Here is a 14,335-nt window from a genome sequence, read left to right as displayed (position 1 = left end):
AGCAAACTTGTACCAAACTGTTTTCAACCATATTTTCAACTTATCATTGCTAAATCTCTTTCGCCACTATATTCAAAGACTTCAGCCCATCAAACAATGTCAATAATTCATTTGCATCCACTAATCCATGCTTTTTTAGCCCCTTTTTAGCTCTGCATACATAGTCTTTCAACATTGTCCATAGACTCAATTCTTCAAAAACATAGAGCTTATTGTTGTAAATTCAATAAAACTAGAAGAAAAAACATTTGTGCCCACAATAGAAGGTGAGAGCTTTCCTCACACACCACCACCACCACTGTAGTATCGCCTTAGAGCAGTGCTTACTAAATACCCGATTACTTAAAACTCTTTAAGATTTGGTAGCAACAAATGACACATCTCTATTCCTAAGATGATTCACACATACAATCCAGAAAATGACACTCTTTCTATTTGCTTCGAACTCGGCTTATTATCAATATCATAGAGAGAATGACAATTTCTTGGTGAACTAGCAAATGCTATGGTATAGAAGAAAGGGTCTCGACCTAGTTTACAAGGCATACATTCAAATTACGAGGATTATACAAATATTGTTTTGGAATTTTTTGGTGCTAAAAAAGTGATTTTGCTGGTGATATAAAATCATTTGCTAGTGGTGTTAAAGTTGATGTTAATGGCTAAAAAAGCAATAATTCATTACTTCAATAATAATTGGACTTGAGCAATGAGAAAAATAGTTGTAAAAATTAGAGCGCTTAAGAATCCAAGTATTGCACTTATTAACCATGGCTACAATATTAATGCAATAGTTCTAATACAAAATGGCACGTGGCTAGTTGATCTTGATCATGGATGGAGAATAGCAGTACCAAACTACTCTTCAAGGAATCTTCATGCAACTTATTTTAGGGTAATTATTGGTGATGTACAAGATTATCAATGCAATGTATATGATGATCTAACCTTCAAAATTGTAATGACTTCTTCTTTGAACCATAAATCAACATCCAATATGGATATTTACTAAACTCATCAAGATTTCAATCTATGGTAACAAGTGTTACCAACATAATTCCATCTACGTAATAAAAGCTAAGAATGAAATTTTGAGTAGCCATCATATACTCATAAGCAACATAGTCATGATTTATCTTATCAATCATTTTACCTTTTGTCCTAGCATCCCATTGTTGATCAATAGACAAACCGATCTTGCTTAGTATACTTAAGATATTAAGATTTATTACTCTTGGCATCTTAGAAAATATTTTGCAACCTTCACTAGCAGTTTGGTTTGGCAAAAGTCATTCATAGCTTGGAAAATCTTGTGCGACGATAAACATAAAATTTACTTTTAAAAAACACCCATTTTACAAAGCATATCTTTTTCTACCTTTGTACATTTCCTCTCCTAATGGAATAGGCAAAAAGACCGAGCAATCTTTGAAGCACTAAGCCTTTTGTGATTTCAATTTTCATTCAATCACCATTGATTACCATACAATCACAATTGTCATTATTATAAAGTGAACATTACCACAATCACAAGTTTTAAAATAGATAGCCAAATCAAAAATCTGTAATTATAAATATTTGAGAATAATTTTTTAATTCTTCAAAAATAAAAGCTATAAAGACTTTACTTGTCCAAAACGTTAAAAGGAGATTCCAAGACCTCAAAAATTTCCCTAATGCTAAAACCAACCACTTGCTTGTTGCATGAACAAAGAGATCGAGCTTATCAAGCAAGATCCCTTCAAAGATTACACATAGTCTGGCTACACTAGTAAGCTTGAAAGAAAAAACATCATCAAAACACAATCAATAGGCCATAGTCATCTTTGACTACACTAGTTAAGCTTGAAAGAAAAAACATCATTAAAACACAACTAACGTTTACAATCATTTTCTATCGCAATCATTTTCTATCAAACCCTAAAGAATGCTAGACGATAACTTTAGGCCTCAAATATCCATTTTCCTATGGCTTACTAATTCGTACAAGCTTAACAATTGGTAACTTGGCTTGAATATGAAAGAAACCAAGGATATATGCAAAACATGATGAGATATGTAGATTGCTCATGGGATTCTGACCAAAAGCTGAGGAGACATCGTAAGATGATCTTTTCCATAGCACAACAAAAACCAAAAGCCTTTTTGCAAACTTGATATCTCCAATATCTCTTTTGAATATCCATACTCTCCATAGAGAGAGAGAAGATTATTTATTGCAAACTTGATACCTCCAAAATACCTCTTTTCATATCGCCCCTCATGTCTAACATTATAGCCCACTAGATTGATGTTTAACACAATTATTCTATTTGTAACACAATATTAGTGAATTTAAGAATCTCCCAATTCCCATTTATTGAATACTAAAAAGGTGACACCCGGATAACATGCCCATAAGTTTCTCAAAACCATATAATGTAACCTATCATTGAAAAGTGCTTGAAAAATGAAATCTATTGAGCTACAGAGTGCTCGATTTGGAGTTATAGTGTTTAAGTTATGACAATTCCAAATATTTGACCACTTGTCCTAAACTTATGAAAAATTCCCATATTCCCCAATATGGTGTTTTGTGATGTACTTTTAACTATACTCTTCACACTTTGTACTTATTAGAATGGCTATTCACACAACCATTGTATTTGTAATGTATTTAGCTACTCTATACATGATTCTTTGTCCTTTGTATTTCAAAAGTGGGATTTTCTCAGAGTGTGTTAGTTGAATTTTTAATTTTCTTTGAACAGAATTAATCCTGAAAACTCTCATATACATGTCATGAGCATTTGCCAAGATCCAAACATTATTGTCACAACAAATGTCTAGAGACACCACCAAGATACAAGGGTGGTCTAATCTTTGATAATGGCAGCCCAAATAGCAAAACAAATCATGAGGATAAGTACTCATTAACAAACCAAACTGTTGACAAAATCCAGAAACTTGACATACTATAAGTATGTGGTTAAACTTCGAGAAAATTGCCCTTATTAGTTTTATCATTGCCCAAAATCTCTCATCATTTAAAATTTGTGGTCACTCTATCAAGACCATGAAAGATACCTAAATTTGTTTTGAGGAGTTGAATGCAGACCTTTAAAACATGTTGACGACCATAAGAATACCCACTACCATAAATTATATTATGAATTCAAGTCCTAATCAATAAATTGCTATTCTAGACCACTCTTAAATTTTAAACATGCACGAAAGTCCATGACCAAGCTATAGCTTTGTACATCAATTAACTAGTTACATATTTCTGATTGGATGGACTGTACAAACCAATTCACAACAAACTTACAACCACACCACCTCTGTACATTGAAGTCTGGACGTCTAATTGCTCGAAACAGAACTGTACGCTGTGTACATCATACATCTAAAGAAATTTTACTTAACTCTACATCAGCAAATACAACATAAGATCTACATTCCCCATGAACTGATCAGTATAACAGCTCCTAAAACTCCCCTTTCACTAGGGGATCGGTGGGACTCAGGTAAATATCAGAAAAGGGCTCTTTCTGATGCACATCGAGGTAATTCTTCATCCTCAGGACCTAAAAAACATGAAATAATGTTCCATAAGCTCCAAGAGATACAATTCATACAAATGTTTCAGTGTCCAGCCATAATGCACATCATTAAACCAATGATTTTATTAAAAAGGTCTCACATAACAATGCAGAGCAACTGCAACAAAATTAATGGCAAAAGAGGCAGATGCACAGCATGGGGGAATAATAACCAGAATCTCGAAGAACATGCGAGCTGCTTCTCTCCGAGTTCGTCCTGCTAGCAACTTGTCCAAGCTTAGGGTAGGTGCCTGATCTGGAATACTTTCCAGCTTTTCAAATGTATCCTTCAGATATTGAGCAACTGCACTGAAATTTTGAGACATCTCAAAAATTAAACTATATTCACACTTCTGAGCTCAGAAGTTCTTGAGACAATGTCGAACTGCACTGATAACTGCACTCAAAACCCAAAATGGCATTCTACTAAATAAGCTCATATTTGATCAATTTTTTAACAGGAGAGGTTACATTGTCCGTGATGCCCATCTGCTCATATCTTCGAGGAGCTTGCCCATCTGCTCACTGTCAGTATCTAACTCGCTTAAAACTCCATTCTGAACACCTATGATACAAAAGCACTGTTAAGGCATGAAAAATCTACCAAAGGTGTGATTGAGTAATAAAATCATGGTCAGTTTAAAAATACAGAAGATTCAACTATGCAGTAACAACTATGCAATTTTTGTACTAAGAGATTCGTTGGTAACCTTTTTGAATGTTTGGATTTTAGTTAATATCTATTTCTTTCTTTCTAATTGTTTGTATAGTGAGACATGTAACCAAAAGTGCCAGCCCAGATGGATAGAGGCTTGAGGCTACACCCAACAGGCCATGGATTCAATCCTGTGACTACCATGGTAGAGACATTCTCCATCAGAAGGGGCATCACCCTTGGTTTAAGGTTTCAAGGCAGGGGCAGCTCTAGCCCTTCACCCTGGAGACGAGCCCCCTCCCTGATGTGTTTGTGGTGTGACAACCTCCACTGGCAAGCCCCAAACCATCAGTTACCTCAGCCAAGTGTGGCTCACGCTAGAGGGTTGAAAGTGTAACGTGTGCTTGGTGAGCCTGTCTGTTATTTGAAAAGGATTATTAAAAAACATATGGCTAGCCAGAAGCAACAAAGAGCAAGTGATTATGTAGGAAATGTATAGGAAGCATGACCCATGTTTTCAATAAATCTCTACCAGCTGCAGAACACAGCAAGCAAGCTAACGAGGCCTTAATGAGTTTCTTAGACTCCAAGAGGGATTCACCTCTGCATATGCATTTTGACCAGTAATATTATTGTTCTCGTTTAGAGCAGCAAACATAAACTAATCACCAGGGAAAAAGAATATAGCATGCAAGCAGTACCTGTTTCCAACGAATCTGCTAAAAATGCTAGACCCTGTGTCATCAAACATTAGAGCTCAGTTTCAGCATTAACGGCATTGAAGTGGTGTCCATCACAATACAAATGGTGTCCCTTACTTGAGATGGGGGCATGCCTGTCATATCTTGTGCAACAGCTGGAGGGCCTTCTGGTTGAGGTGCAACAGCTGGAGGAACTTCAGCTGGAGGACCTTCTGGTTGAAGTGCTGGGGGGCCTTCTGGTTGAGGTGCAACAGCTGGAGGACCTGCTGCTTGAAGTGCAGCAGCTGCAGGGCCTTCCGCTTGAGGTGCAACAGCTGGAGGACCTTCTGGTTGAGGTGCAACAGTGTTTTCATGCTCACATCAGTTTCTACTTAGACTCTTCTTGAGTACTATTTTCTCATTTTACCTAGAAACTCAAAAATGTTCGTTACCTTCATGCTGTTCTTGCCCAATCTCCTGAATTTCAACATCTTGCGCAGACACTCTGGCCTCAGAAATTTCAGCTTCTTTTGCACACACTCTGACATCAGCATGAATCTCTGCATCTGGCTTGTGAACAATTTGATAGGACTCAAACTCTATTGATCGTTTGATGCTTGTAACAGCTTCAATCTCTATGGCAGGTTTAAACCCTTCTTGTGGCTCCTCTAGATTGCTAGTAGCACCAGCTTCTCTGTTGAGATTGTCATGCTCTTCATCAATGTCTGAGCTCACTTGCCTTTGACCCTCATCCACCCTAACTCCCTTTTGTGAACGCTTAACCTTGGTCTTCATGCTCATGTTGAAAGACCTTTTCAGCTCCAAACACATACCTGTGACATCTTGCCAACTCCTTGGTACATGTCCAACGTACACAATGTTCATATAACACATCACACAGTAAAACTACTGCTTTAGGCACACAATCTGCAAGCAGGAAAGGGGGTCAACAAGAACAGATTTGTACCTTTACACCACAGTTGTTTTTGGCAAATACATGTTGCATACCATCCAAGGTTTATCCGTACGTAGTATGGACTGATCCATACAGTACAGTATGGTACGTATCAGTACAATTTAGTATGGGAAAATAGGGCATTTTTGGCCACACCTCCCCAACCCCCTTTTTTGCAAGCATCAACCTTTTGCACGTGCGCACATATTCACACACACACACTCTCTCTCTCTCTCTCTCTCTCTCTCTCCCCCCCACCCCCCGAATAGCCCCAAAAAAAGAGCATCTTAGATCTCACTCTCATGATCAAGCTTCTCATAGCCTTTTGCGGACGTTAATATATCGTTTCATTTCTCCCTCCCGCCCTCCCTTCCTCCCCCCTTCTCTCTCTCTTTTTTTTCGTAAAAGGCCTCTCTCTCTCTCTCTCTCTCTCTCTCTCTCTCTCTCTCTCTCACACACACACACACACACACACATGCCTACACCCCTCTTATTTGCATGATCATTTATGTATGATGTATTCATCATACATCTATGTACTTGTAACTTGTATGTTGTAGTGCATATTGCATGTGAGGAATATACCAAAGCGGTTTTGGCATATTACCCTAAAGTAATCACCTTGTACACTCTAATAGCATTGCTATTTAAACTTCACACATTTATTCTATAATCTTTAGTCCAAGATATACCCAAGATGAATTTCTTTTCGTACTAATATCGTACCATACCATTTAAATTCTTAAGGTATTATTTCATACCATATTTTATTGTACCATATAGTATCGTACCTTTCATACCCGACAACTATGATACCATCTACACATGAAAAATTAGAAAGAAAATACTAACAAGCTGATGTTAGAAATCAGAAATAAGAAAACTAACACGCTAATTGACAATAAGTATATTTTATGGGAGGATACCTACCTCAAACACCCTAAGAGATGGTAGAAAGGTAGGTATAAACATGTGAAACAAAGCCTACCCAAGAAATCCTCGAGTAAAATTAATAACACCCCAAAGAGAAAATGAGAGAGAGAGAGAGAGAGAGAGAGAGAGAGAGAGTCTGGAGTGCCATGCATGGGATGTAATGGAAGCGTAGAGCAAGAGAGAAAGGGACTTAACCTTACATACTGTTTAATTAAAAAGGCCTATCTTTGTGGTAAATGGTATGGAGGCTGATGGCAAGGCCATGTGTATGTGACATGCACAGGCCAATGAACATAGACATCCACAGCGCTCAGTTCGGCACGTGTGGCAATAGGAGACCGGTTGAAATAGGTCACAGATAGGGCAGGATACCAACACACATGAGATGAACTGCAGGTCGGGCACTTCCATGGTAGTGCTCAGTACATTAAAAATGCTGCCATTTAGAACGCTTTGAGGGAGCACTCAGCAGGATTGATGACCTGGCAATGCACACAGTGTGCTCAGTAGCAACTCCTGGTACTGTAGCCGTGGGAACGACAGTTCAGTACTCGTTGCTGTGACTGAACCTAGGGGTTGTCTTTCATAACAATAGCAAGTTCATAATTGATAGGTGCAAATAGGATTGTGTTTATACAAGTTCGACAAAAAAGGAGACTATTGCACAAAGAGCAAAGCATGGGTTCTTCTTTGTTATGTCCCTAGACATCTGGATGGGTGCTAGTAGATTTGGTCACAATGGTCATGAAGTGACTTAGTGCAAATGCAATAAGGGCACTTTAGGGTTAGGGCAACCAAGTCCTATTTATAGGACTCTAAGGCCCTATCATGTACATTATTGTGTGATCACCACTCTTGGGACTCTTGGCCCATGTATTTAATTAAGGTGGGTAGTCTTCTCTTGCCCACAGATAAAATTTCTTTTTGAGAACAAAGAATGATCGAAGAAGGTTGATAATCTTTCTTCTCACCTTTCTTCTCAAAAGTTTTTTCTAATACCCCTCTTCCACTATCCGACCAAAGTTGCCCCCTGCCTAGAAAGTGGGGAGGAAAATAAAGATTTTGATTCCACCTTTAGTCTTCCAGGTTACCTCTCTTATAATCTACTCTCCTCTCTCGTGCCCCTTGATCTCCAAATTACCATCTCTCTCTCTCTCTCTCTTCTCTCTCTCTCTCTCTCTCTCTCAAAGACTTCCCTTCTTCTCTCTACTCCTTTCTCTTACCAGTTCCATGACTTCTCACAAGGTATCTCCTTTGATGCATCCATTTCCATTGAACCTCAACACATGGAGGCTCGTCAGTCTTCCAAACCCAAACACACGCACGGGCAACATCCTGAAGCTGTTGCTTCTTTCAAATCTGATGAAGATTCATCGCTTGTGGCAATTCTCCAAGCTCAAGTTAAGGAAATGCAATGGTAATTAGCCAAGCTGCATACTCCCCATTTTCCATTTGTGCCCGCAGCCATGAAGACATAGCCTCTTCAATTCCAACCTAATCCCCTTAAAGGAAAGGGAAGGAATGTGATGAGACCGTCAATTCATGGCTCACCAAATAGACGACCTACTTTGATTTCTATTAGTTTGATGACACTTAGCGCATTGAGCAAATACGAATCATTTTACAAGGGAAGGTGTATGGTTAGTGGATGGGCCTATATCCCAAGCTAGTGACAGGCTGATTTTCAATCCATTTTTCAAAAATTCATAAAGGACTATGCTAATATTATTGAACCCTTGACATGTCTACTTAAGGGTATCCGAAGCAAGAGGAAGTACGTTAGTCCGCCAATTGTTTGGACTAGTGAGCTCAATCAATGTTTTCAAATATTGAAACAACTTGATCAATGTTTTCAAACATTGAAATGGCTGATTACCACTACACCGATGTTGCAAATTATCTATCCAATTAAACCTTTTGAGGATCATACAAATGTGAGGAACTATGCTTTAGGTGCTATCTTTTATCAACATGGCCAACCTATCACATTCAAGAGCCTTAAGCTTATCGATGCCCGAACATATTATACTACTCAAGAGAAGAAATTATTGGCAATCATCCATGTGCTTAAAGTATGGCAACATTATTTGTATGGAGCCCAGTTTACTATTTGGATGGACCACCATTCATTAAAATACCTTGCTCTCCATGGCCGCAAGGTGAGATGGGCTGAGCTATGTAAGAGTTTGACTTCGAAATTTGTTATAGAAGGAGCGCAACTAATATGGTTGCCAATGCTCTTAGTCGAATTCCTAAAGTTAATGTCTTATCATTCTCCAAAATCTCAACGGATTTCTATCTTTCTCTCAAAGAATGTTGCCAAAATTATCTTCACTTTGGTAAGATTTGGCAATTAGTTCAAGAGGGAATAGTAGGTTATGTCCCTAAACATCCAGATAGACACTAGTAGCATTGATCATAGTGGCCATGAAGCAACTTAGTGCGAATGCACTAAGGGCACTTCCAAGGGGCAGCCAAGTCCTATTTATAGGACTATTGTACACATTATTGTGTGATCACCACGCTTGAACTCTTGGTTCATTGGCCAATGCATTCATACACCGGGATGGTGTGGGTTGGTGGTATAGGATGCCAACCCTTGGGATGTGGTCATGACCCAAAGTGCTGCTAGCTCCCAGGCTCGAGAAAGACCGCATTTGGCTATGTGGCTCGGAGGTGAGTCTGATGTCTAGTCCCTTTCATTGTTAGTGATTAGGGGCCAAAGACTTGAGTGTGGCTCTCATGCTCGATGCAAAGGCCATGGAAAAAGTGATTACAAACCCCCTAAATGAGATAACTCCCTTGAGAATGGAAAGAAGAGAAAAAGAACTACAATTCATTTTGGATTAAAAATCCAGACAGAAGTCCCCATACCTTTATTTAATATTAATGTGACAAAATGGTGTTAGTGCATGCGTGTGTATGGCCAATGTCTAGTTCCAATCACTATTTTTTTAAATATGCTCTTTAACTTTTTAAATCTCTTTATTTTTAAGATCATTTCTATATAAATTTTCAAAATTTGAAGAAATTTAAAATCCCCCCTCAATGTCGATGTTGAGGACAATGCGATCAATGGAGAACACCAAAGAAAAAAAATAGAAATGTTAACGCAATAGCATCACCAAGCACTGGACGCTTGGTGGGTCACTTTAAGTGCAATCTTGAAGACAAGCGCCCAAGCAAAATCTTCAATGCATCAACAAAGGCTTCAATTTGATGGTAGACCACTCCATTGTGAAAAGCCCCAAATTTTCGTGAAGAAATTCATTCAAAATCAAAAACCCCTAAATCTCAAGTGTGAACTACCCCTAGTAAGAAAGGGATTTAACCTTAAGGTTTAATTAAAAAGATATTTGGGGTAAATTGTATCAAGGCAGCACACTAGGGGCATGGATGTGGTGTGCACGGATCAACAATCAAGGATACACAGCACTCAGTTTGGCAAGCATGGCAACATGTGACAGGTTCAAATAGGTTGTGGACAAGGCACCAGACCAGCACACATGAGATGGGCTGCATGCTAGGTGTTTCCAAGGCGGCACTCAGCACATCAAACATGCCGCAGTTTGAACACTCTTAGTGCTGTGCTCAGTAGGACTAATGATGTGCTAATGCAGGCAGCATTCTAGGACAGGTGCATAGGGAGCATAGTAGGCAACGGGTCAGCTTCTTTTTCTTCTTCTTATGCTAAGAGTTGCTGGGGAGCAAATTGAGTGTGCATAGTGGCAAAGCAGACGAGAGGTGGGCATTACACTGAACTTGGAGACTAAGATAGAAGATAGTGGAGGTGGCTGAAGCCTGAGGCATAGTCAATCTAGCTCTGATATGACTGTTGGGTGGAGGAGCTCGCAAATGGAGAGTAGCAGCAAAGGCAAATGGAACTACTCTCTTTTTTTTCCCTTCCACAAGCGGGGGGACCCAGGTGGGTGGTAGAGAGAGAGAGAGAGAGAGCTCTTGCAAGTACCAAAATTGTAAGAATAAATTGAGAATGATATGTGAGTTGTGAAGTACAACTTAAGGCCTTATTCTACAAGCCTAGAGATGATCCCAAACCCTAAAATCCTAAACTTACATGCAATAAGGCATGTTCACACACCAACACAATATTAAGGTAGTATGACTAACAGAATTTAGGGCTGCAAGGATGCATACTTTGCACCTTGGAGAGCAAGAAGCTTGAGAGCTCATAACTTACACAAAACTGTATTAAGAGGTGTCAATGTAAAAAATTTACAAGAGCAGTAGGACTAGATTTACCATAGTGCAGATAGACATATATAAATAGCCAAGGATCAAGTACTCCCAACGGTCCTAGGTGTATTCATAAGCATCACTATCAACATATAATACCATCTTTGAAATCCCCTATTGTATCATCATTTTTATTATTGAATTTTGTTCATGCTCTAGATTTTTGAGTTCATCCACTATTAGCTTTTGTCACATACACACTATTCTCTCTATTGCAAACCCTACCATCTCTTTGTGTGTCACCCCTCGCAAGTGGTAGTCCAATAGGCAAATAAATAAATTCTTTATATTCATTTAACAATTCATCTATCGTTACTGCTAGATTCATAGCACATTAATAGGGGATGACCGTCCTAAGCCCTCGAACATCAAAACGCCGTCTTGAGAGTGCATAGATGAGAATGCAATAATGGGACAAAGGACATCCCCTTACACATTCCTAATAGGGGGATGTCATACAAAGGTGGTTCTTGAGGTCAAGAAAAGATGGGACATGACTGAAGTAAGTTAGGGAACAACTATTTTGCTTTAACTCTTGATATTCTAGTGGTATGTTCTTTATGTTGAGCTAAAACGCACTTTACAGCTGATTAGCATTTTAAAACAGCCCCAAAACACGCTTAATTGATGAAAAATGCAAATTTGGTACGCAGTTTGAGAGAGTTTCAATGGTTCCCCAAAACCCTAAATTTTTTGGGCACCCTTCAACTTCTATAAATAGACAGGTTGCCCACCATTCAAGCTCATTCTTTCAATGCAGATTTCAGCCATCAGCCTTCACCCACGTGGTGGTCTAACCTTCATGATTGCTGCCACTCCTCCATCAGCCTTCACCCACGTGGTGGTCTAACCTTCACGATTGCTGCCACTCCTCCATCAGCCCTTCCAATGCCTGGTACCTTTTTCTACAGCTGTCGCCCACTGTGTCTAGCACCCTTCTCCCTATTGCGTTTGGGATCTCTTCTGCCATCACTAGCACACAGTCTGCCTCCTCTAGCTTGCGTTTGTACACTACACCACCAAGTGACAGTTCCAGTGATCTCCAACACCTAACGATCTCCTGCTACTTGCATTTGGCCTTCACCCTACTTGGTGGCAGCTAGCAACCTTCCTCCTCCTCTAGGCGGCCCTTCTATTGCTCTGTTTGTAACTTTCTACTACCGCCCTCATCATCAAACATCATCCTCTACAGTCGCCTCGATTCCCAAACGTTGGTGTGATTAGTGTTTGATGTTTCCCGCACTTCGAGACTCGGGCTGGTGGTCACGACACTTGGGATCCATCATCAATGGAAGCCACTCCAACATTGCATTGCTCTACCCTTGGACATTCTGTACACTCTTACATTCATTTACAGCATTCGTTCACTTTAGAGTTTCTACTCTCTATGTTTGCCTATATGTTTGAGTTTGGAGTTTTGTGTTTTGCATTTCGCATTTAGGGTTTGAGTTTTGCTTGTCTATGTTCGAGTCTTTGTGTTTCAATCTTGGTCGTACATGCTGTGTTTCCTCAGTGCAAACCCTAGCTTATCTTCACACTTTAACCTACATAGAACTTGTTGGTTTTAAAGAAGGTAAATATTACATCCTATATATTATTTCTATTCCTCGTTAGGTGTTTGTATGTCACTGGAAAAAGAGCAAGGGGACTACTATCCTTATGTGTGTGTTTGTTGCTGCCACATATAGCTCATTCCATCTATCGGTCCTTCATCCATCTCTATGCATATATCTATCTGGGTAGTATAGGGTGTTGAGCTAACATAAACATTACATCCTGAATTAGCACTTAAACAGCCCCAAAAATACTTAATTAATGAAAACCCTAAAATGGTGCGCAATTTAAGAGAGTATTAAAATAGTGGGCAATACGAGGTCCCGAAACTTTCTACAAATAGGCATGCTGCCCTCCATTCAGTTCCAGGCTCGTTTTTGAAGGTTTCAAGCCCTCTAGCTTCACTACCACACCGTTCGCAAAAGACATCTCAACCAAAGCTACCCATGGCTGTCCCCATCCATCAAGCACCTATAATAGGCTATGTTTGCTGTCTACACTTCCAATCCACGTCATCAACAAATCTACGTCTGCTGTTTTCTCTCTCCTCTCTCTGCTCAACATGGATCCGCCACCACACATTGTTGTGTTTGCTATTGCCCAATATCTGGAGGCTACTTGCTACATTTCGGGATCCATCACGAGTACATCCTGACACACACTCCCACCCAACACCTCTACCTCGGCCCTCGAGACACGAGAATTCAGGATAAAGCTTTCATTCCTACACAACTTGTTTGCTACATGAGCATTGTATATTCAATATTCAATATTCAATCATTCATTTAGATTTCCATTGAGTTACCCTAACCCTAACTATGTTATGTTGAGTTTATGCTTTGTGGTACACTATTTATGTTTCTACGTCAGGGTATTTCTTCACATGCTATCAAAGCAAGGTTCTCTTCCATGAAACCTTGCCTTTTGATCTGGAAGCCCTTCACAAGCAACAAGAACAATAGGAGGGTATCATGACTTTGAACATATCTTCATCACACCATCATGATGCTTCTAAGCCTAGCACATCCAAACATGAGAAAGAGTGGGCTTCACACCTTGCTCCTCCTTTCGACATGGCCTAAGAGTCTTCGGACCACCATGGAGTTCACGGACTACCATGACCTCATCCTCATGTATCAAGCTCAACAACAGATTGAAGGTAAATTTGAGTTTTCCCTGTTCAATTCGATGCATCAGCTAATGATTTTCCAAGAAGGACGAAAGTTCCACAACGGATTGTGGCCATCCTAACGTAAACAATAGCATGGAGTACAAATCATTTTCCTCTCTACCACCATCATCTCCATCTTACCTCTTTCATCTTTTACACACAATTCTCCATCTTCATTCACTCCTATGTCAAGTATGTATGCTACTATTTCTCAATCTTTTGAGTTTACTTCCACTTTTTTGCAAGATATTGATGATGCTCAGGATGAAGGAATTCTTCATACCAAATATTGGTTCATAAGCCCTTAAGAGAATATCTTTTTCTTTTTGAACTCAAGAAAGGTAAATAAAAATTGCAAGAATCTATGGTGAGAGATCCTTCTTCATCTTTTCCTTCCCCATTTACATCTCACGGTCAATTTGATCTTGGTGACTCATCTTTTTCATCGTTTGCATTTAATGGACAAAAGGAACCTAACACTTTTCCCACAACTACACAAATGACAAATCCATTTAATCTCCCACCCATCTCACCCACTAGTTCTGCTTCACC

At 39.4% G+C, this 14,335-nt stretch overlaps 1 protein-coding gene across 4 annotated transcripts in view; it reads right to left on the bottom strand.

Annotated features, from left to right (window-relative positions):
• Positions 1-3,229: 3,229 nt before the first annotated feature.
• LOC148038901 (sister chromatid cohesion 1 protein 3-like) overlaps positions 3,230-14,335 on the bottom strand; it is a 72,676-nt gene continuing 61,570 nt past the window's right edge. For 2 of the 4 annotated variants that reach the window (XM_087674790.1, XM_087674791.1), the window contains exons 10-15: positions 5,369-5,749; positions 5,055-5,263; positions 4,938-4,971; positions 4,053-4,146; positions 3,755-3,890; positions 3,230-3,566 (exon numbers count right to left, since the gene is read on the bottom strand). In XM_087674790.1, coding sequence (XP_087530916.1) covers positions 3,468-3,566; positions 3,755-3,890; positions 4,053-4,146; positions 4,938-4,971; positions 5,055-5,263; positions 5,369-5,749 — 953 coding nt within the window. In that variant the 3' untranslated portion in view covers positions 3,230-3,467. Of the gene's footprint in view, positions 3,567-3,754; positions 3,891-4,052; positions 4,147-4,937; positions 4,972-5,054; positions 5,264-5,368; positions 5,750-14,335 lie in introns of those variants that run through there. The other 2 variants (XM_087674792.1, XR_015690346.1) reach the window with 2 other exon arrangements.

The sequence above is a fragment of the Lygodium microphyllum genome, chromosome 3 (assembly GCF_053477565.2).
Source record: "Lygodium microphyllum isolate KBCC chromosome 3, Lygodium_microphyllum_v1.1.10, whole genome shotgun sequence".
Lineage (NCBI taxonomy): Eukaryota > Viridiplantae > Streptophyta > Polypodiopsida > Schizaeales > Lygodiaceae > Lygodium > Lygodium microphyllum.
This window is presented reverse-complemented; position numbering and strand designations above follow the sequence as displayed.